Below are 21343 nucleotides of genomic sequence, written 5' to 3'. Positions count from 1 at the left end.
TTGTTCCACAGAGGCACCCAGAGGTCAGGCGACAGTTGAATGTCACCAGCAGGGCCCTTATGTCTGCCCCAGTGTAGCACCTACATCTGAAATGTCAGCTGACTGCCGTCACCTGGGCCCACGTGCCTGTCGCAGGAGAGACACTCAGAACACGATGAGATTGGGATGCCCCAACACTCCTCCCTCCGTGCTCACACATGGTCATCATGTGCTGTTGGCCCTGGAGCTGTGTCCCTCTTCTACTTTGGCCTCCTGCTGCTGCCCCTGTGTGGATCCCCCCAGGAGCACCCTCCCTGGTCATGCCAGGCCAGCACGGTCCCCAGGGGACCTGGGGACCCAGGAGGACTAACTGTCGACAGAATCCAGCTCTGCTGGGTTCCTCAGTCTATGAATGCCTGTGGGGCACTGCGAAGGACTCTGAACTTGAAGATCCCTGAGGGGTCAGGAAGGACTCCCGCACCCTCAGTTACTTGACTCCTCCCCATGACCAAGGGCTTGAAATTATCCTCATATCCGTATTTTGAGGATTTGAAGTTTGCAGGATGGGCCAGGGCAGCAGCAGACTTAGATGGCTCTTCCCCTGGAGTAGGCAGGGCAGCACCCCCTGGGGGGAAGCAGGGGGAAGGCAAGGCCGCATCTTCAGGGAGGGACCCATTCTGCCCCATTCCAGGCCACCGTCCCGGGGCCCAGCCCTCTCCTGTCATTTCATCTCATCCTCCCATCACTGTGGCTGCACCACAGCCAAGGACAAAGACTCTCTGTAGCCACGTGGGAGCCAAAGTGTTACAGGAGAGCCCGTGAGTTCCCAGGTTGGCCCCCACTGACTCCTGGGGAAGCCTTTGCCACTGCCCCCTCTCCAGGAGGTCACAGGCACTAGAAATAAGGGTGAACGCCACTGCCCTCTGGCTGAAGCCTGGCCTACAATCCTGTCCACATGGAGTCTTCAGCTTCTCTGCATGGACCTGGGGCAGGATGGGTTTTGAGGTCCAGTTCCCACCCAGCTGGCACTCAAGGCTCTGTGATCTGTCTGTATCCTATCCCTATTCCAGTGAACTCGGTGACCTCCCCCCTTCCTTAATCGGAGGTGTGCCACTTTCCCTGGCTTCAGGAGGGGGTGGGAGGATGGAGACGGCACCCTAGGGTGCAGGTCATGTGTCCAGGGGTGACCTACTACCCTAGCATATGTAGGGGAAACAGATCAGCCCACCCTTGGAGTTTCTTCATCTCCGTACTGCTGTTGCAGAGTCGTGGGTGGGAGCCTTGGTTTGTCCCCCCGCAGTCAGCAATCTGCCTGCCACACTGCACTCCATTGGCCTCTCCCTCCCCAGGCTCCCGGCTACCACCATCCCAGCTCTGGGTGAGGGGGCTATGCAGGAGCTAAGGCTGGCTGCTTCTCCTCGGTGGCAGGCAGGAATGGGTCTAGACGGTTGGAGCGAAAAGCTCTGGGCAATTGATTGCCTCCCAAGTGGGGCACGGGTCAAGCTGGAGGGAGGGGTCACAGCTGAATGCCCTCAACAGCCTGAGGGCCTTCTCCCTCCCGGAATGGGGAGCAGGCCAGCTGCAAGGCCCCGGGGTACGTGTTCACCTCCCTGGGAGTGGAGCCTTCCTCCCCTGGTGTCTCTCTGGGTCCCTTGTTCCCTCCGCAAAATGTACCAGCACCTGATCGTGGTGTCCTTCTGTCTCTGGTTGGCTGCATCTAGTGGAACCCAGGCCACGAGTGCAGGGACTGCAGTGTCGCTTCCTGCCGTGTCCCTGTAGCTCGGCCGAGCGGAGCTGGGGGAGGTGGCAGAAAAGACTGGGGGCTGCTGCCTTTGTTGGGAGTGTACTGGGATGAACAGCGGTCCCCCTGATCTGTGTCCACCTGGATCCTTGGCACATGGCCTTGTTTGGAAACAGAGTGTTTACAGAGATAACCAAGGGAAGCCAGGCTGACGCCGTGCTGGAGCAGAGCGCACCCTGAATGCATGCAACAAGACTGGCGTCCTCGGGAGGGAAAGCAGGAGCCGTACATGCACAGACACCAGGCGGCGTGTGGAGACACAGACAGACACAGGGGTAATGTGTGTACAAGCCACGGAAGGCCAAGGATGTTGGCCACCACCTGCACGTGGAAGAGGCAAGGTCGTCCCCTAGAGTCTTCGGAGGGAGCGCAGCCCTGCCAACACGCGGGTTTCAGACTTCTGGCGTCAGGACTGTGACAGGATAAAAGTCCATTGTCTTATGCTCCCCCCACCCCATCGGGCGTGGTGCCTTGTTACAGGCGCCCTCCCCCAGCACCCCCTCTGCCTCTCGTGCTCAGATCCCGCTCGCCAGCATGCACCGGCGGTGTGTGTACACGGCCCCCAGCCACTCTGCTAAGCGAGCCGGCCGGGGCGGGGACGTCGTCAGGGCGGACGCCCACGTGGGCAGCGAGTGCATGGAAGCGTTCGGTGCAGAGTGAAGAGCACAGATGGGACAGGGGGCTCGGGAGGCAGCTGGGACGCAGGGCTTGGCCACAGCTACACCCGGGGTCAGGGCTGACAGCCTAGGTCCCGAGCCCACACTGCGGAGGGAAGTGGGTGACAAAAACGGGGCGGCCCCGGGCCCTCCACCAAACGGGCCAGCATCAGGTGCAGGTGGCCTCCTCCATGGTTGCGAGTGGCAGGAAGGAAACAACCAGGGAGCAGACGGGTCTGTCTGTGGATTTAATGGCAGGGGGCTGAGACGTGAGTGCCCCTTGCTGTTTCTGCTTTTCCAGTGGCGAGGGGGCCCCCCGTAGGTGCGTGGGCCATGGAGTGCGGACTTGGAGGGGCGGGGGGAGCCAGTGGGGCGGAGGGACATTCAGGGGGCCCATGACACAGGGGACGGCGGGGCGGCACGGAGGTCCCTCCCAGCAGGTGACCAGGAATGTCAAGTGGCACTGAGACCGGTGAGAAAGCGCTCGCCCCCCCCCCCCCCCCGCCCCGCCCCGCCCCGCCCCACCCCGCCCCTGGTGTGAGGAGCTGGCTCAGAGCCGGCGGAGTGTGGAGTGGCCTGCCTGCCGCCCCTCCCTGCCATCCCTCCCTCCTGTCCTGGTAGGAGCAGCCCCGGACCGGCAGAGAAGCCACGCCACTTCCTCCTGTTGGGGCTCACTCCCGCAGACAGAGGTGGCTCAGGAAAGGCTGGTGGCAGCTAGGGATGGTCATGGCGCGAGTCTCGAGTGCGTGGTGCTTGCGGAATGTAGCTAGGCCCAGGGTGGCAGGCGGCACAGAGCGGGCAGGGTGGCCAGGGGCCAGGAATGTGAGACTTATGGTCCTGAAGCCCTCCCGACGTGGGCTCGGGGTGGCGGGCGAGCGGGTGGAACAGGACAGACAGGGCCACGGCGGGTGGGGCAGGGACCTGGGGCTCAGAGCTTGTGGGGGTTCACCCACTTGTAGGTGCCCTCGTACTGGAAGCCCACTCTCTTCATCAGCTCGTCTGCCTCCGCGGGGCCTCGGCTGAGAGAGCGACAGGCAGAGGGGAGATGTGAGGGAGCCCTTGGCCCCCGCGTCCCTTGCCCCCAGCCCATCCTCCCCCCTCCGTGCCCCAGCGCCTCACCTGCCGTAAACATAGGGGATGGGCTGGGGCTTTTCGCGCTCGATCTCGTGCAGCAGCGGCGTGAAGATCCGCCAGGCCTCCCGGAGCTCGTCACTGAGGGGACATAGGGTGGCTCTGGCGTCGTTCCCGGGGTAGTGGGGGAGCGGGTTGCCCTGTGGGCCCCGGGGCCGCCCCTCACCTGCGCACGAAGTGCATCTGGTTCCCACAGAAGACGTCCAGGATAAGGCGCTCGTAGGCGTCGGGGAGCTTCACGTTCTACGGGGAGGGGGTCGTACTCAGGCCGCCCATGCACGCTCACCCGCCCGGCCGCCCCACGCCGCCCCCCACCCCAGGGCGCGTGGCTACCTTGTATCTGTTGCCGTAGGTCAGGTCCAGCTCGGACTCCTCAGGGTTGAAGAACATGCCAGGCTTCTTGGTCATCATCTTGGTGTACACGGCCTCGTTGGGCTGCACACGGATCACTAGCTCGTTGCGCTTGCACTGCTGCTGGAAGATGTCTCCGGACACGTCGCGGAACTGCAGACGCACCTCGGCCTTGCGCTCGTTCAGGGCTTTGCCGCAGCGCAGGACGAAGGGCACCCCTGGTTGGGGCGGAGCTGACTTCAGGTCCCGCTCCCCCAGCGGCCCAGGCTGAGCGCGCGTGAGGGGGCGAGAGAGGGGGTGAGGTGGGGGCTGTGTGAACGAGTGTGACGTGGGGGTGAAGGTGAGCGCGCACGTGTGCGGCAAGGCGGCCTCTCCCGCCCAGCGCCCCTCGGGCCCGGCGCCCCATGTGTACTGGCTGCCGCGCCTAAGCGGGTCACACCCTGGGAACGAGGGCTCCCTGGGTAGACGCCGGCCCGCCCGCCAGGCCCGGAGACGCCACCTACCTTCCCACCTCTCGTTCTCCACGTAGAGGACAACGGCCGCAAAGGTGGCAGTAATGGAGCCGCGGGGCACCGTGGGGTCATCCAGGTACCCTTTGGTGGCCTCGCCCTCTCCGCTGGGGTTGCCCACGTACTGGCCCAGGACCACGTTCTCTGACTGCACCTCGGAGATGCACTTTAACACCTTGACCTGGAAGAGAGCCGGGGGTGGGGGGGGGGGAGCTCCTTGGGTACCGGGGTGGAGCAGTCATGCAGGGGACAGACGGCAGCGGCCTGAGGCGGCCGTGTGACCGTGTGCGGGCTTCCCGCAGGGCTGCCTGGTCTGTGCGGACAGGGGCTGGTGTGCGGACAGGGGCTGGTGCCCGGCCAGCCGCGCGCACCCTGCCGAGGGGCGTGGCCGTGGCCTCCCACCCAAGGCCTCTCTGGGGCCACCTGGACCCGCTCTCCTGTTTTCTGGGGGAGAGGCTAAGCGCCGAACTGCCCACGGGTCCTGTCGGTCCTGGGACGTGACATCCTGGGCTTCTTACTCTTGGGCCGGCAGCAGGGACCAGGAGGGTGCACCTGCACCCACCTTCTCGTCGCGGACATCGTCCGAGTCAGTGGAGGCGGGCTTCTCCATGGCCACTAGACACAGCATCTGCAGGAGGTGGTTCTGCATCACGTCCCTGCAGAGGGAAGAGTGCGCGCAACGCACGTCAGGGGCTTCCAGGCTGGGAGGAAGGGGGGAGGCGTGGGCTCACCCCAGCCCCTCCCCGTCGGCCGCGCCCGGGCACATGGCACCTCAGACATGGCTTGCTAGCAACAAGCTATGACATTTGCTCCGAGCCCATGGCTACCCCTGGACGTCACCTCAAGTCAAGGAAAGAGACAGTGAACCATCACTTCACAGTCACCGCTGACCACTCACACACCCACCCACGAATGTGAACCTGGAGGGGGGAGGAGAAGCCCCCAGGACAGGGAGGGTGACAGGCTCTCACCGGATGATCCCAAATTCATCGAAGTAGCCTCCACGGCCCTCGGTGCCAAAGGGCTCCTTGAAAGTGAGGATGACACAGGCGATGTTGTCCCGGTTCCAGATGGGACCAAAGATCCTGTTGGCGAATCTGCAGGAGGCGCGCGGTGGAGGGTGGCACCGCATCGCCAGGGCAACATCAGGCTGGGACGGCCCCGCCCCTCCCTATGCCCGGCCGCCCCCCCCCCCCCACCGCCTCCCCAGCTGCATGGCTTCTGCCCAGCCCTGGCCGGACCTCAGCACCATCAGGTTCTGCACCATCTCCTTGCCCAGGTAGTGGTCGATGCGGTAGATCTGGTCCTCACGGAATAAGGACGAGATGTGGTTGGATAGCCGGTCAGAGCTCTGCAGGTCCCTCCCGAAGGGCTTCTCCACAATGACACGGTTCCAGCCTCTGTGGGAACCCAGACCCACATCACCCCATACCCGTCCTGGGGGAGCGGGGGCCAGAACCCTGTCACCCCCCAGGGTCCCTTCCTCAAGGAGAGGCAGAGCCTTCCCTCCCCTGTGCATTCTCAGATGACCAGTAAGCTCTGCTTAGGCAAGGCCTCCTGCCCCACCTCGGCACACAGCCCCCAGACCCGAGGACAGCCGTCGTCTGGAGCCCTCAATGCCACACTCAAAATTTCCTCGGAAGCCTTCCGGCCCGACCCGCTGCTGACTAGCAAGAGTGCTCCGTCCAGCGGATCCCGCTCCCCTCCAGCCCCACACTGGATCTTCAGGAGTGGCCTGGGAGCTAGTTGGGGGATGGGGCGGGGAGCGGATGTCAGGGACACAGCTGTCTCCACGGATTTTAAAATGAAAAAAGGTCCCTTTCTTTGCTATTTCCCACGGACGGTTAACGTGGCATTTTGCATTCAAAACCAAGGCAAAGTGAAACAGACGACTGGCTTTGGAAAGGACGCACTACCAGAGATGGTGTTCTGTAGGAAGCAACACGCTTGTGGAGCTATGCTGCCACCTTGTGGCCACGAAGGTGACCTTAGGAAGCACTAAAAAAACCCAGAGAACAAGGAACCAGCAGCAGGAGTTTCGTGGAGCAACACTGCCACCTTGTGGTCCTGGCAGGGATAGCTGCCAGGGAAACTTGGATTTCTAGCAAGATGGACCACGAGGGGCACGAGGATCTCCAGGGTAAACAAGTGGGGTAGCATTTTCAGTAAATGCTATTACAAAGCACCTGTATTTATACCCTTTTGTCTTCTGGGAGAGCTAATTCACGTGCAGATCAAACAAGGGTCACCACCTTTTTCTGACTCCGGAGACTAGTTTGGCCCAGGGGCTCTGGACAACCGCCAGGGCAGGCCAGACCAGCACAGGGCACACCTGGCAGGCAGGGAGGGCAAAAGACAAGCCTTACGTCTGGCTCATGCAGGTCTCATGGATGTTCTTGGTGACCGCCTCATAGACCGTGGGTGGCAAGGCCAGGTAAAAGAGGCGGTTGGTCTGTGGCCCCTGGTGAAGGCCATTCACGTGGCTGTTGAGGCGCCTGTAGGACGCCACGTCGTCATACTGGCCAGCCACATACGAGTTGCGGGCGAAGAACTCCTCCAGCTTGGCCTTCTCCTCCGGTGTGGCCTGAGAAAGACGGAGCCAGGGACGTTGCCCCTCGCCAGCCCTCCGTCTGTCCTCCCACGGCCAGGGCGGGCTCCCTCAGCAGTCAGTCATCCTAGCTCCACGCTGGGTACACCCCCATCCTGTCAGCTTTGCATGCCCACAGGGGGAGGCTGAGGCAGCATGAAGACTGCAAGATTTGGGGCCCAGCGGTCACCCCTGGGGGCCTTGTGCCCTAAGACACAAGTTAGCATCCAGGAAACTGTGACCTGGGAGAAACACACGGGAGAGAGATCTCTCTCCCAAGTCACTACACCAAACCGCGGTGTGCTGGGAAAGGCAGATCTGTAAGATTTCTGCGGTGAAGAGACTTTCTCGGCTCCTGGCCCCGGGGGGAGGGGGGTGCAGCAGGGGGGACCTGGTATATCTGGGTCAGAGGGGGACTGGGAGATGGGGCTCTCGGGCACTGTTTTTGGTTTTGTGCACCAGTGTGCCAGGGCAGTGTGCGTGCCTGGGGGGAGGCAAGGATGACAACTGCGAGGGCATGAGCGCCTCCAAGCCATCTTCCTAACGAGGCCTTGGCCTTGGCCACGGCAGGGGACAAAGGGTCCTGTCCCAGAGAGCAGAAGTACGTGGAAGAAAGGGCATCCTGTGATGGGACGGGAAGGGGGCATGTCCCTCACAGAGACCCCAGATGCCACTCACTTTGAAGAAGGGCTCGCTCTGCTTGCGGATGTCGGCCACTGTGAGACGGGAGCGGGCGTAGCCCACGATGAAGGTGTCTTCGGGCAGAAGACCGTCGCGGAACAGCCACCTGAGGGCACAGCACGGCTGTGGCCAGGGCGGGGAGGGTCGGGAGGGCTGGGGGCAGTGGGACAGCACGGGACATGCTTACCAGACGGTGGGGTAGATCTTCTTCTTGGCCAGGTCGCCCTGCGGCAGAGGGAACAGGCACGGTTAGGAGAAGCTGGGGGCAGTGCCTAGATGGTCTCGCCTTGGAGACCGGGGCACTCGCCCAGGGTCACCGCTCAGCTACAAGTATACCCGTCTCGCCCCTATAAGTAGCGAGAGGAGCTGGAACTAGAGCCTGCGCTAGCCCTTTACCCTGCCCCTGGGCCGACAGCACCCCTGTATCACAGTGGCCACCCTGCCCTGGGGCGAATGGACCTCATCCCAGGAGGAGCGTCCACCGACCTGCTTGCCCTGTGACCACACAAACCATGGTCTCCAGTCTCAGGTGCAAGTGCAGTAAAACCCAGGCCAAAGAGCCCACTTCCGGGGTGCCTGGGAGGCTCAGCCGGTTGAGTGTCCAACTCTTGGTTTCGGTTCAGGTCGTGATCTCACGGTCTTGTGATCGAGCCCTGTGTCAAGCTCCATGCTGGGCGTGCTGCCTGCTTTTTTTTTTTTATTTAATTTTTTAATGTTTATTTATTTTTGGCAGAAACAGAGAGATAGAGTATGAGCAGGGGAGGGGCAGAGAGAGAGGGAGACACAGAATGGGAAGCAGGCTCCAGGCTCCGAGCTGTCAGCACAGAGCCCGACGCGGGGCTCGAACTCACAGACTGCGAGATCATGACCTGAGCTGAAGTCGGATGCTCAACTGACTGAGCCACCCAGGCACCCAGCCTGCTTAAGATTCTCTTTCTCCCCCTCTGCCCCTCCCTTGCTCACTCACGTGTGCACGCCTGCTCTCTCTAAAACGAAAATAAAAAAAGTTTCAGAAAGCCCACTTTTTAAAAAAAGTTTATTTATTTATTTTGAGAGAGAGAGAAAGCACGAGTTGAAGAGGAACAGAGAGAAGGAGAGAATCCCAAGCAGGCTCCGCACAGTCAGCATGGAGCCTGACGCGGGGCTCGATCCTACCAACCATGGAGATCATGACCTGAGCTGAAGTCAGACACTCGAAAGACTGAGCCCCTCGGGCACCCTTCAAATAGCCCACTTCTAAACAGCCTACAGGCTAAATGAGGAAACCTGAAAACTCTAGAACCCAACGGCAACAGAAGTAGCATATATGAAAACCTAGGAGGCATGGCCTGAAATGCTGACATTAGCTTGGGACTAAAGAGCTAAGTGCCAGACTTAAGAAATCAGACAAAAGACAGTAGAACTTTGTTTTATTTTATTTTTAAATATTTATTTATTTTTGAGACAGAGTGTGAATGGGGGAGGGGTACAGAGAGATGGGGACGGAGGGTCGGAAGTGGGCTCTGGACTGACAGCAGCAAACCCAACGTGGGGCTCGAACTCACGAACCGTGAGATCATGACCTGAGCTGAAAGTTGGATGCTCAACCAACTGAGCCACCCATGCGGCCCGACAGGATTTTAATGCCAAACAAATTACAGGGCAGAAAACAATGAAAACTAAAAATTCATAAAATGGAAAACAAACCGAAAAAATATATCAACAGAGCCAAAAGTTGGTTTTTAAAAAGGCTAATGAAGACAGACAACCCTCTGGCGAGACTGTTTTTCTAAAACACACCAAGAATTAGGAGTTCAACAGGACAAAAGTACAGTCAGGAAAACACAAAAGGGCATTTTATGAACAACTTCCCGCCATGTCTGACAACTTTGACGAAATGGACAAATTTCTAGAACAATCCAATTCATCCAAATGGACAGGGACCTGAGTGGGTGATGGTCATGCAGGAAATCGGATCGCGGCCACAAACCTTTCGGCCCCGACAGAACCAAACCCTGACCCCGTGCACTAGGGCGCTTCCCCAGGGGGCCCTACCGAAACGCCGGCAAGAGGGAAGCCCGTCCGGAGGCAAGCTCTGCCTACGACCCAGAATATATAACTTACTCCTACAGGAAGATAAGAAACCAACGCAATTAGAAATCGACCGGATACTTGGCCAGGAAGAGAAACGAATGGCTAACAGACACGCGAGCAAGTGTGCAAGGTCATCAGGGGGCAGAAAAACGCGCGTTAAACCACCAGATGCTGCTTCACGTCTGTTGGAACGGCTGCAATCCGAACGACCGGCAGCACCGAGCGCCGGAGAGGAGGCGGCGCAAACTGTACGCGGACGTTCACGGCAGCCTTGACTCGCGGTGGCCCCGCGCTCGGGACAACCCAGATGCTCAGTCAACATTTAGATTTCGTCTAAGAAACAAACCCTGAAAACCGAACCGAACCAAACCAAACCTCAATCCAACAGTCGAGCAGAGGCTGGGGAATGGGCGAAACAAGGGGCAGAAAGTCACGGGAGCCGGCCAACGGACAGCGGCCGTTCGCCGCGTCATTCTGTCCACTTTGTGGATGTGCGAGATTTTCCAAAACGAAAGGGTGTTGGACACAAGGCAGCTTCGAGCCACAGCGTGGCGAATCCCAGATATTCAAGAGGACCCCCCCCCCACCCCAGAAAGAATCACCGAGTTCCTTCTCTCCCCGCTCCAACGGGGTTGAATTTTGTAAGCTAACAAAGGAATTCTCTGCTCCAGGTGGAAGAGGAAGGGGCAAGAACGGTCATGGGCTCCGGAAGAACAGAGAAGCAGAGAGCCCTTTCATCTGTGTGCCCTACAATTAGAGCGTGGGATGGGCCCCGGGCGGGAACCCGTGCTCCGCCAAGCATTGCCAATCATCGGGGAGAGAGGAAGCCAGGCTGGGGTGTACTGGACTTGCCGCAGGCCGAGAAACGAACTCCAGGGACGAGGACCTAAGTATTCAATGTGAAATTACCTTTTAGAAGCAATGTAACTACTGGATAAACTCCTTTCTATGAACAGCTGCAAAATGGAAGCCACATGACCAGAACCAAAGCAATTCTGGCCTGGTTAAATGCTCCCCCCCGCAAGAGACAAGCAGTTAGGAAGGCACCCAGCGGGCTCCTGGGTGGGAGATCCCGACTCTGGGTGGGGGTGGGTGCAGGCTCGGGGGTGCCTTGTTTACTCCAGTTTCCTCCTGTTCTTTGCTCCTTGGGTGACCCGATGTCCCCACGCAGGCAAGTTTCTGTCATCTCCCTGTGTCATTTCCAGGCTCCAATGGGACCCCAAACTCCCAAAGTCAGTGGTTCCCAAACCAGGGTTCCCTGTGTTGGTGCCCGTGCCCACGTCTCCTGTTCACAATCGATCCCCCAAGGAATCTGGTGTGGGTCCCTGTTGTAACTGCCACCTTCAGATGGCTTCTGTCACTGGTCCTTCAAGGTCCCACTCCAACCCCCAGCCTGGGAAGTGAGCTCCCTGTTCACGTCCCTCAGTGCCCAGCAGCCCTCGTTACGGCACTCCTCACAGTGACCCATCAGTGGGGCTGGGGGGAGACACTGCTCAGGTCACTTCAGCCCTGCGTGCTCCAGAGAGGACCGGTTTGCTGGGGACCAGCCCGCGGGAGAAACAATCAGAACCACGGCCTGCAAACACCTCCCGACCTTCCTTGTGGCAGGTGATGTTTGCTGACGATCAAATTCCAGTAGGCTGACAGGAATCGGGACAGGTTGCGGGCAATGGATTGGTGGCAGGGGACTAGCCTCCTGTCTGCTGAGTCACGGTGCCCAACACCCTAAGCTGTTTGTTCTTGCTGCTCCCCTTGGGATTAACCAGCGACGGAACCTGCTTGCCTTGTTCAGCTCAGTCCCTGTGACCAGAGGCCTGCTGGGCTCCATGTCAACCACGGGAGAGGTGAGGTGGGACCCAGGACAGTGGTAGGGGGTCCTGGCGGCTGCTCCAGGGAAGTGGCCCGCCCTCCCCACCAGCCTAGACCAGCCTCCTTTGCAAGAAGGAACGTGGGAAGGCATCGACCAAATCAAAGCACGCCATGAGCCGGGGGGTGGGGGTGGGGGGTGGGGGGGGTGGGGTGGAGCACAGGGACTCTGGGTGAAATGCGGTTGGAAGTCTCGTCTTTCCCAACCCCCTCATTTTGCCTGAGAACCACAGTGGGGAAAGAGCTGCCCCGACACTTGTGGTGACCTAGCAGGAGAAGCGGCCCTCATTAAGATCTCCAGGTACCAACATCTGTCCCAGCTGGAGCGCAGGGACTTAGGCCACCACCTGCGTGTTGCCACCTAGGCTTGACCTCAGCTTCTAGCGTTATAAACCCGAGCCACTGCCGACATCTCTGTGTGAGGATTTTACGGCAGAGGGTACAGCAGAGAGCTTCACAGGCTGGCTGCCAGCTGGAGGCCTGGCGGGGGTGGGCCACCCAGGTCCCCCGAGGGTCACCTGGGTCAAGGATCTGCCTGGACTCCTGGGGTGGAGGCTGGGCCCTGGCTGGGGCCCAGTTGGCTCCTGACAGCCGGGGAGAACCTGGGGGCTGCCGAGGTAGGCTCAGCTGCAAAACCAACAAAAGGGCCTCCCTCTTACACCCTGGGGCTCGTGAATCATCAGGCCTCTGGGGAAGTGCCAAGGTCATCATGACACAGCAAGAATCTTATCGACCCAAGGGGGAAAGGCAGCCCAGAAATGCCCCCAAAGGAGAGAGGCGCTAGTGCTTCCAGGTCATACGGGCATGAGGCTTGAACACCCATCAAATCCATGGCCCTTGCGGTCCAGGTGGGGAGATTTGAGGTCCAGAGAGGCGAGGGGCTTGCCGAGAACCCTGCAGCGAGCCAGTTCTGCCCAGGCACACTCCCTGTCCTATTCTCTCTCCCGCTCCTCCATTCCTTTCTCCATCCTCTACGGGGGAGAGTCCGCTGGCCTATCTGCCGTCTTATCAGCTGGGAGAGGAGGTGACCTGCCAGGCCCAAGGTTCCCCTCCGACACTGGTCCGTAAAGAGAAACTTGTTTCTTTCATTCCCGACGGGTACAGTAAGTACCTCCACTCCTTCCCCGGCTGGGCGCAGGAGTCCTGAGCAAGGGGGTGACGGCCACACTAGAGGAACAGAGAGCAGCTCAAAGCCTATCGGGTAGCTCCGTAAGCCAGCATCAGGACGCTCCCAGCAAGGAAGCTAGGCGTGAGAGCGAGGGGTGGGTAAACGGGGGAGGAAGGAGGAAGGGGCAGAGGGTGGCCCTGTGGGCCCAGCCTGCCCTGGGGCATTTGCTGGCCACTGGCGGCTCTGCACCTGCTCCTCTCTTTGCACGCGTGCTCCCCAACCCTGGCTCTGCAAACCTCACTCGGAAGGCCCTCCTCATGGGAGCTGTGTGCCGGAGGTGGCTGAGGACACAAGGGCCTGTTTCCATTTTCTGTCACGTGCGCCACTACGAGTTCTTATTCGGCTACCAACCCTCCTTGGGTCCCTTCGGCCCAGCACACAGATCACACAAAGAAGGCAGACCCCTGCTCACTACACTGCAGAGAAGCCACTGACTATGATTTAATGGATGAACGAGCAGGGAACTTGCTGGTTCCCAGAATCAGGCTGTGGCACAGTGCGTCTCCAGTGCCGCTCTATCTCCTACAAGGGGGGGCAGGCATCAGACAGCGGGAGCTGTTCTAGATGCTGCTTGCGCACGGGACGCCCACCCGCCTGGCCCCAGCCCCCTTGAGCAGGAGGACGGGCGAAACAACTCAGGACAAGGGGTCCTCCCCCACCCTACCCTGCTGTAGTGGCACTTCCCATTTCTGCTCTGGAAGCCTCTGGATATTGCTCTCAGGGCAGAGGAGAGCAAAGGGGAACCCTATCAATTGCAAAAAAAGTTGCCCAACCCCAAGCTGGCCATAGGCGAAGGCAGTGAGCAATCAGGGAATTAGCTCAGCTCCAAGTCTCTTGACATCTGTTTCAAAAGGCCTCATTCGCTATGTGGAAACACTGAGGTTCAGAGAGGAAAGACACTTGCAGTCACACAGCAAGCTTGGATGCTCTCAATAAAGCATCTAAGAGTTGAGGGCCTGGAGTTCTAAGCCATTTATTGTGGGGTGGGGTCCGCTGGTGGAGCGCCCTATGACAGGCTGCTATATGGACGGGGGAAGGAAGAGGAACGATCCTGAGTAGCTTTCCGCTCCAACTTGTTTCTTGAACGAACAGCCTAATGGTCAGAGTCCTAGGTGGGAAGGTCTGTGGCCAATACAGGTATGGCTCCTCGAAGCAGAACGTGCTCCCTCGAAGGAGGGCCAGGGTAGAGACCAAGGCTGCTCCCCGCTGCCCCATGTCCCCGGGTTCCCCCTACTCTTGGGGTTATGGACTCAGAGGACAGTGCTTGGGGTGGCCTGCCCTCCCCCCACCTTCTGACAGAGTGCTCCCCCCAGCAGCACTGTGTCCTGCCCTCCCTTTCTGAGTTCTGATCAGAATCACAAAAGCTGGCAAGGAGAGGCTCTGCATATGATACATGAACAAAGAACCAAGTTCTCTTCCAGAGCTAAGGGGACCTTGACATGGAAGGCACAGAGAGACAACGTGTACCCTGTCAAGAGTCAGCTACTTTGTTAGAATTCCTGCTTGAGATTGTACAAGTTACTGGCAGAAACTGTCACGGGATGGTTAGCAGGTTGTCGGTCTTGCCCAGGAGGAAGGTGAAGAGAGATCACTTTTACTTGGAGATGAAACCCTGGCAGCTCACCTTGCCACCCGGCAGATCTGGTTTCCACAGGGCACACCGGCGGGATGCTTTAGTCTGGGAGGGTCATGGCTCCACTAGGCACCCCCAGCCCCCTCCTGTCTCCACCCTCCATCATGTCCAGTTCACGTGCTATACCTCTGACTTTGACCTTCTGGACCAAAATGGCAGTTCCACAGCTGATACAATGGGCTGGGGTGGGACAGGTCATAGCTCCTCAGCAGGCCGTGGAAGTTTGGGTAATGACACGGTATTCAAAGGAAGGTCGAGTGTTTCCCCCTCCGGGGAAACTTGTGGTAGAGAGAGACAAGGTGGAGCTCGGGCCTCAGATCCTGCCTTTGGGACTAACTGTGTGACATCTGTCAAGTCACAAAGAGGTTGGAAAAGGATCCAAAGTGAACAGCCTCCCCTGTCGGCAGCTCGGTTTTCCCCGTGAAGGAAGAAGTCCGACCAGACAGTCTCTAAGGACCCCCCGCTCCAGGACATGGGTCTATAGTCAATGGCTGCACACGGATTTCACGACCACCTGGCAGTGCACTTATACCGGGTGGTACTGGGAAGACAGTGGCATAGGGGCAGGAGCAAGAGGGAGGGCCTAGTGGAGCGGAGCCCCTGGGGCCCCACGACAATGAGTTGGGAAAGCCCAGGGACCCAGCAGGAAGGGACCTGAGGCAATGTCACACTCGAAGCCTGTTTAAGATGTGGGGCCCGCGGGGAGACTCACCGATGCACCCATGATGATGAAGATATGTGTGTCAGATCGATGGAAGGCATTGCCCTGGTACAGCTCTTCCCGCAGGATCCCGCACACCTGGGTCCGGCTCAGGGCCACCTGCTCTGCCATGATGCTCTCTGGTTAAAGAAAGGCTCGTTGACAAGGCACACAACAGAAGAGCATTGAGAAGTTTGGTCCGCTTCTGGAGGGGTCCTTTGGGATCTCACCCAGTGATGCCTGATTATTGAAACCACTCACTGAATGGCTGGGGAACAGGACGGCTGGGGGGTTAGAAACTGCAGGCTCTGGGCTCCCACCACACTATCCAGGCAACTTTTTTTCATGGCATACTTTACAAAATATACATACTTTACCACACTCAAAGCGCTAGTGGATGCCAGCAAGAGCCTCAATTCTGCGGGACTATGGAAAACTGCTGGAGCTACGTAGCCTGCCTGGGACCAATTCACCCCAGACTCCAGCGGAAACTCCACAATGAGCGGGAGCATGTTAGACCACGCAGACGACGGTGCAGTTCCAGCGCTCCTCCGGCCAAGCTGGGAGACGCCGGCAAGTCGCCGCCCCTCTCAGGGTCTCTATCTCCTCAGGGGTTCAACGGAGAGATGCAAGGGACACTGGGACCAATTAAACCCTCTCCATTCGGCCCCGCTCCCAAGCACGGCAAATCAAAGGGCCGCGCGGCACAGCATGCTCCTCCGCTGGCGCGGCGCCTGGCCCCTACGTTACCTGCGTCTCACAGCCGACGAACGCCGCGCTCCTAGCCCCTGAATCCCAGGCCGTTTCCGGGGGCTGTGCCCCGCCGGCTCATTTAACCAGCGGGGGCGGGCGCCTAAGCTGAGCTGACCGGCCTCAGGCGACGCGCGTGGGCGGGGCCTCAGCGCGCCCCTCCCCCACATGGGCGGGGCGGAAATCTGGCGCGGGGAGGTGCGCGCGCATCCCACGCTGGGGGCCCCCGCCCCCGCTAAGCTCCCACCCTTGGCCCGCCCCGCCCCTTGGGCACCTGCTCGTGCCGCCCGGCCGTGTGGCGCCTTCTGTCCCTGCCGCCGCTGCGCCGCGTCCTCGTTGCCTCGCGGGTCCGCGCGCAGCTCTGCGCTGTCCGCCCGCGTACCCATCGCTAGCTCGGCCCGGTCCTACAATCCAGCTTTTTCGCCCGTCCCGGGCGGCCCTGCACCCTCGCGGAGGGGTCTACTTCCGCCGGCAGTGTGACCACACCTCCTTGACCCTGTTCCAGGGCGGGGCCTACTGCAGCCAGGAGGCTCCCTATTAGCTCCTCCCCTGGCGGGGGCGGGGCGGCCCACCGCCTGGAGGCTGGAGACCCCCGCCCGAGAGACGAGGGCGAGAGTGGGTCGCGATGCTCCGAAGAGCACCAGGTGCTGCATATCACTGGGAGCGTCGTGTGGGCCGGCGAAGGCTGACGGGCTCGGGTTCCCCTCGGGAGTAGCCTCTGCCACATCTCTGCCGACTCCTGGGTGGGGGCGGGGCTTGCGTGTTTTACTTCCGGAGCTCACAGCTACGACACCGGAAGCCGGAAGTGTGAATTTCGGCAGCGGGAGAAGGAAAAGGTGACCGCAGAACCCGGACTTTCTCAGAGCGCCGGGGCCCGAGGAGTGCTCGCGGCTCGCTGTTCCTGCGCTTCTCACGTCGGACCGACTCTGCTGACAGGTGTGGTCGTCTTCTCGAAGACAGGGTACTTTCGGTGGGCGTTCCGCTGTCTCCGAGACTCCCCCGGACATCCAGGCTTCCCCTTCCTTTTGGGCCTGGCCCATTTCTGCTGCCTGCTTGTAGCGCACCGGCCGCGGCCGGCAGATGCAGGGGCCGGGTTACCTTGCTGGCGAGCGGGACTGTTTCCGCCCTCCGCCACCGCTGCGGAGTCTGACCACACCCCTGCTTCGTGGATGACTCTTCTAGTTCCGAGACATTTTCTGTTCATCAAACTTGACTGCATTGGAGGTTAAGTTCTTTAAAAAGGTTTCAAATATAGTTTGGCAGCTACGTGTCTTACTTCATGTGCCTCGCTTTGCAAAACGATTAATGTCTACCCGACCTCAAACCGTTTCTGTGACTTGGGGATGGATGAGCCATCCTGGCGTGTTCAAGGAATGGCAAGGAGGCCACTGTAGCTGGAGTAGAGTGTGTGAGGGGAGAATACTTGGAGAAGAAGCAATGAGGGACCAGACAGTTGAGGGCTTTGCAGGCCGTTTTAGGGACCTTGGCTTTTACACGGAGGGCAATGAGGAACTGGTAGGGAACAGAGTAGAGGAGGGACGTGATCAGAATGACCTGTTAGGCCAGTCTGCCCCTGTGGGGAGAGCAAATTATAGGGGACAAGAGGTAGGAGCAGGGTGACCTTTTAGGAGGTTATCGCAGTAATCCAGATGAGAGATGGTGGTGCTTTGAACATTTTATTATGAAAAAGTCCGAAGATGTACAAAAGTAGAAAGAATAGAATAGTAAACCCCATGTACTCATCTCCCAACTTTGACAGTTGTCAACTCATGGCTACTTTTGTTTAAAAATTGTTTTTACATTTATTTATTTTTGAGAGACAGAGACAGGGCACAAGTGGGGGAGGGGCAGAGAGAGAATGAGACACAGAATCCGAAGCAGGCTCCAGGCTCCGAGCTGTCAGCACAGAGGCCGACGCGGGGCTCAAACTCACAAACCACGAGATCATGACCTGAGCTGAAGTTGGATGCTCATCCGACTGAGCCACCCAGGTACCCCAGGGCTACTTTTGTTTAATTTATGCTTCTCACACACATCTCTTATTATTATTTTCAATAGTGGCTTTGGGACTTAATTCTCATACCACCCAATTCACCCATTTAAAGTGTACAGCTCCCTGGTTTTTAGTATATCCAGAGTTGTGCAACCATCACCACTATCACCACTTCCAGAACATTTTCATGACTCCCAAAAAACCCTGCACCTCGTAAGCATCACCACTATCTCATTCCAGAACATTTTCATGACTCCAAAAAAACCCTGCACCTCGTTAGCTATCGCCTTCATTACCCCCATCTCTCAGCTCTTAAGCATCCACCAATCATTCTGTCTCTATGGGTTTGAGTGTTCTGGACATTTCCCATAAATGTAATCACACAATATGTTGTCTCTTGTGAGTTGCTTCTTTTAGTCTTATGTGTGTAAGACTGGTCCATTTTTTGGCATGAGAATGTGCTGGACTTTTACTCATCAGTTGATGGACTTTTGGGTCATTTTCACTCTTTGGCCATTGTGAGTAATGCTGCTGTGAGCATTTGCGTGTGTACATGTGTTTTTGTTCCTGCTGGGGAGATAGGTACCTAGGAGCAAATTCCAGACACTGTATAATTTCACTTCTAAGTATTTCAGTTTGCATCTCTAAGAAAGGATTAAAAAAACATAAACAAAATAGGACTGTCGCACCTAAAATAGTATTAATTGCTCACTGTCATCAAATAGATTCTGGGATACGTTTTGACAGGATTTCCTGATGCGTTAGACGTGAGCCGAGAGACACAGGAGTCCACAGGGACTCCAAGGTTTCTGTCCTGGTAGCTGGAGGATGGATTTGCCATCCACTGACAATAAGGAGGCCTGTGGGGGGGGTGGGGACTGGCTTTTGGGGACTGTCAGGAGTGCAATTTTGAGGTTAGTTTTGAGAACACTACTAGATATCCAAGTGGAGATGCTGGGTTTGGGCGTCGTCAGCAAGAGGATGGGGGTTAAAACTGAGAGGCTGAATGAACTCTGTATTGGGGTGACCGATGTCAGAGAAGAGACCCCGGAACAGAGCTCTGAGGCACCACAACATGATAGGGTGGCTTGGTGAGGAGGATCCAGTGAAAGAGCCTGAGTAGGAGCAGCCAGTGAGGTAGGAGAACCAGGAGAGTGCGCTTTTCTGGAAGCTGAGGGAAGGACTGGTGGCTCATCACATCCTGTGGATGGATGGCTCAGTGGGGCGTTCAGGGGAGCATTATCAGTGTAATAGTTTATTCAGCGTTAAAGCCGTCCTCTCTGAGCGCAGGCCTGCTCCTGGAAGCTTGTGTTGGGATTGGCTTCCTCCTCCAGGTAGTCAGTCTTCTTGGGTGGAATTTATAAGGGCTCCAGGCTAGTGCTGCCCCACATTGCCGACCAGTCCACGGGGGAGTGCGCGCAGCTCAGCCTGCTCTCTTAGGCTGCGAGTTCAGCTCCCACTTTCAGATCCCTCAGTGCGCAGCAGACGCTGGGTGTCCCATTCTAGCCCTCAGCTCCAGGGAACACTCGTGTGGTTCTGAGCAGTGTCCTTGAAGCTCCCCTTACTCGGCAGATTAATTTCCTAGAGCTGCTGTCAGAGAGGACCACAAGCCGAGTGGCTAAGGTAACACATTTATCCTCTGCCAGCTCTGGAGGCCAGGACTCTGGAATTAAGGAGTCTGCAGGACCACGCTCCCCCCGCAGGCTCTAGGGGACGACCCGTCTTGCCTCTTCCAGGCATTCCTTGGCTCTTGGCCACATGACTCTCTGCCTTTGTTGTGACGTTGTCTTCTCTGTGTCTGTGTCTCTCCTTTTCCGTCTCTTATAAGGAGATTTGTCATTGGACTTAAGGCCACTCTAATCCAGGATGATCTCATCTCAAGATCCTTCACTTACTTACACCTGCAAAAAGCCCCTTTTCCAAATAAGGTCAGAACGTGGACATATCTTGCTGGGGGCCATCATTCAACCCACTACACTAGGTAAGGGGCCAAAACCCTTCACTCCTGCTCGGAGGTGTATGTAGCAGGTAGGATTCACAGCACACTGATACCTCCCTACAAAAATAATTCTCTCCCTAATTTCCACTCTCTGGGGAATTTTTTTTAAGTTTATTTATTTTGAGAGAGAGAGAGAGAACGTGCGTGCGCAGGAGGGGGCAGAGAGAGAGAGGGGGAGAGACTCCTAGGCAGGCTCCATGCTGTAAACATGGAGCCTGACAAGAGGCTCAAACTATTGAACCTCGAGATCATGACCCGAGGTGAAATCAAGAGTCTGACGCTCAACTGAGCCACCCAGGCACCCCTAAATTCTTAATTTCAGTTTACGGCCTGGAGATAGGTGCCAGACAGAGTTTATAACAAGTGCTGAGCCATACATAGCCTTTCTAATCCCACATATGGGCCTGCACCTCCCTTTGGAACGAAAGTATATCCCCCGTTTAGACTGAAAAGCCCATTTTAGCATCCTATTACACTTGACACAGTGCCTGGCATTTTGCTTAAAGTGTGGCCCTGGAACTCCTGCACAGACTGCACTCCCTGTCCTTCAAGGTAAGAGAATTCGGCGAGGGTCTCATGTGACACCTCTGCTGCCTTGCTCTTCCAGACCCTGACTTGTTGGATGAGCAGGCCCCCCTGGAAGAGTCAGCTGTGTGAGATGGTGCAGCCCAGCGGTGGCCCGGCAGGGGACCAGGACGTGCTGGGTGAAGAGTCTTCTCTGGGGAAGCCAGCTATGCCCCACCTACCTTCTGAGCAGGGCACTCCTGAGACCTTCCAACGCTGTGTGGAGGAGAATCAAGAGCTCCGAGGTGAGGAAGATAGCAGGTGTGCAGAGTAAAACGTCAGAGGTCCCAGCCCTGTTGGTGGGGGAGGCTTACTCCCCTCACTGGTGCCTCTGCTTTTACCGGGTCTGGGGTGGGAGTACACCTGAGAGCCAGCTAGTGATTCAAACTCAGCCACCCTCCCTTTTTGTTTGAGGAGGGAATCCCCTGGAAATGGACTCTGAGGTACAGATTAATGTGCAGGAGGTTTATTTAGAGTGCGCCTACACAGGACCAGTCCTGGGGAAGGGAAGGGAAGGACAGGGAAGAAGCAGGGGTGGGCACGGGGAGAAGCTGGACAGCAGTGCAGGCCGACCCTACCGGGAGCTCTGGAGCCGGAGCCACCGTTCTGAGTTGCCCCGTTTGGGCCAACGGGGCCAGACTTTTCTGCCTCCTCCCGATCCATCATGAAGCACCGGCTATCCTGGGAGTAGCCGGGAGGCTCCCAGGAAGGGGGCGTGGCCTGTTCCGGGAAGGGCCTGCGGGCAGCTTTGGGAGGGGGCGCGGCCTGCCTTGGGAAGGGCCTGGGGGCTGTTTTGGGAAGGGGGCGTGGCCTGGCCTGGGAAGGGCCTGAGGGCTGCTTTGGGAAGGGGGCGTGGCCTGCCCTGGGAAGGGCCTGAGGGCTGCTTTGGGAAAGGGGATTTC

The 21343-nt window shown here is 58.2% G+C and overlaps 2 protein-coding genes across 8 annotated transcripts in view; one reads left to right on the top strand and one right to left on the bottom strand.

Annotated features, from left to right (window-relative positions):
- Positions 1-2953: 2953 nt before the first annotated feature.
- On the bottom strand, positions 2954-16385 carry G6PD (glucose-6-phosphate dehydrogenase). Of its 2 annotated transcripts, none has more exons than XM_053891957.1 (13): positions 16160-16385; positions 15148-15275; positions 7883-7920; positions 7693-7801; positions 6794-7011; positions 5669-5827; positions 5399-5524; positions 4990-5083; positions 4422-4608; positions 3901-4136; positions 3734-3810; positions 3556-3648; positions 2954-3455 (listed from the first exon to the last, which is right to left on the bottom strand). In XM_053891957.1, the coding sequence occupies exons 1-13, from the start codon at positions 16269-16271 to the stop codon at positions 3365-3367; spliced, it is 1668 nt and encodes a 555-aa protein (XP_053747932.1). In that variant the 5' UTR covers positions 16272-16385; the 3' UTR covers positions 2954-3364. The 2 variants fall into 2 exon arrangements, with proteins under 2 accessions (XP_053747932.1, XP_053747933.1); XM_053891958.1 differs by lacking the exon at positions 16160-16385 and adding an exon at positions 15886-16018.
- The window catches only part of IKBKG (inhibitor of nuclear factor kappa B kinase regulatory subunit gamma), a 25460-nt gene continuing 15544 nt past the window's right edge, over positions 11428-21343 (top strand). Inside the window, exons 1-3 of one of the 6 annotated variants that reach the window (XM_053891964.1) lie at positions 16698-16821; positions 19707-19806; positions 20485-20686. In XM_053891964.1, coding sequence (XP_053747939.1) covers positions 20500-20686 — 187 coding nt within the window. In that variant the 5' untranslated portion in view covers positions 16698-16821; positions 19707-19806; positions 20485-20499. Of the gene's footprint in view, positions 11613-16539; positions 16822-19706; positions 19860-20484; positions 20687-21343 lie in introns of those variants that run through there. The other 5 variants (XM_053891960.1, XM_053891959.1, XM_053891961.1 and 2 more) reach the window with 5 other exon arrangements.

The sequence above is a fragment of the Panthera pardus genome, unplaced genomic scaffold (genome assembly GCF_024362965.1).
Source record: "Panthera pardus isolate Hobbes unplaced genomic scaffold, ASM2436296v1 HiC_scaffold_27, whole genome shotgun sequence".
NCBI classification, from domain to species: Eukaryota; Metazoa; Chordata; class Mammalia; order Carnivora; family Felidae; genus Panthera; species Panthera pardus.
This window is presented reverse-complemented; position numbering and strand designations above follow the sequence as displayed.

What these genes read in the sequence shown, in the direction of transcription:
- G6PD (XM_053891957.1), bottom strand. Translation starts at nt 16,271, where the DNA reads ATGGGTACGCGGGCGGACAGCGCAGAGCTGCGCGCGGACCCGCGAGGC. An exon ending in GATGAATTTGGGATCATCCG is followed by an intron (nt 5,084 to 5,398) that starts GTGAGAGCCTGT and finishes TTCCCTCTGCAG; the next exon opens with GGACGTGATGCAGAACCACC. An exon ending in CCTACGGCAACAGATACAAG is followed by an intron (nt 3,811 to 3,900) that starts GTAGCCACGCGC and finishes CCCTCCCCGTAG; the next exon opens with AACGTGAAGCTCCCCGACGC.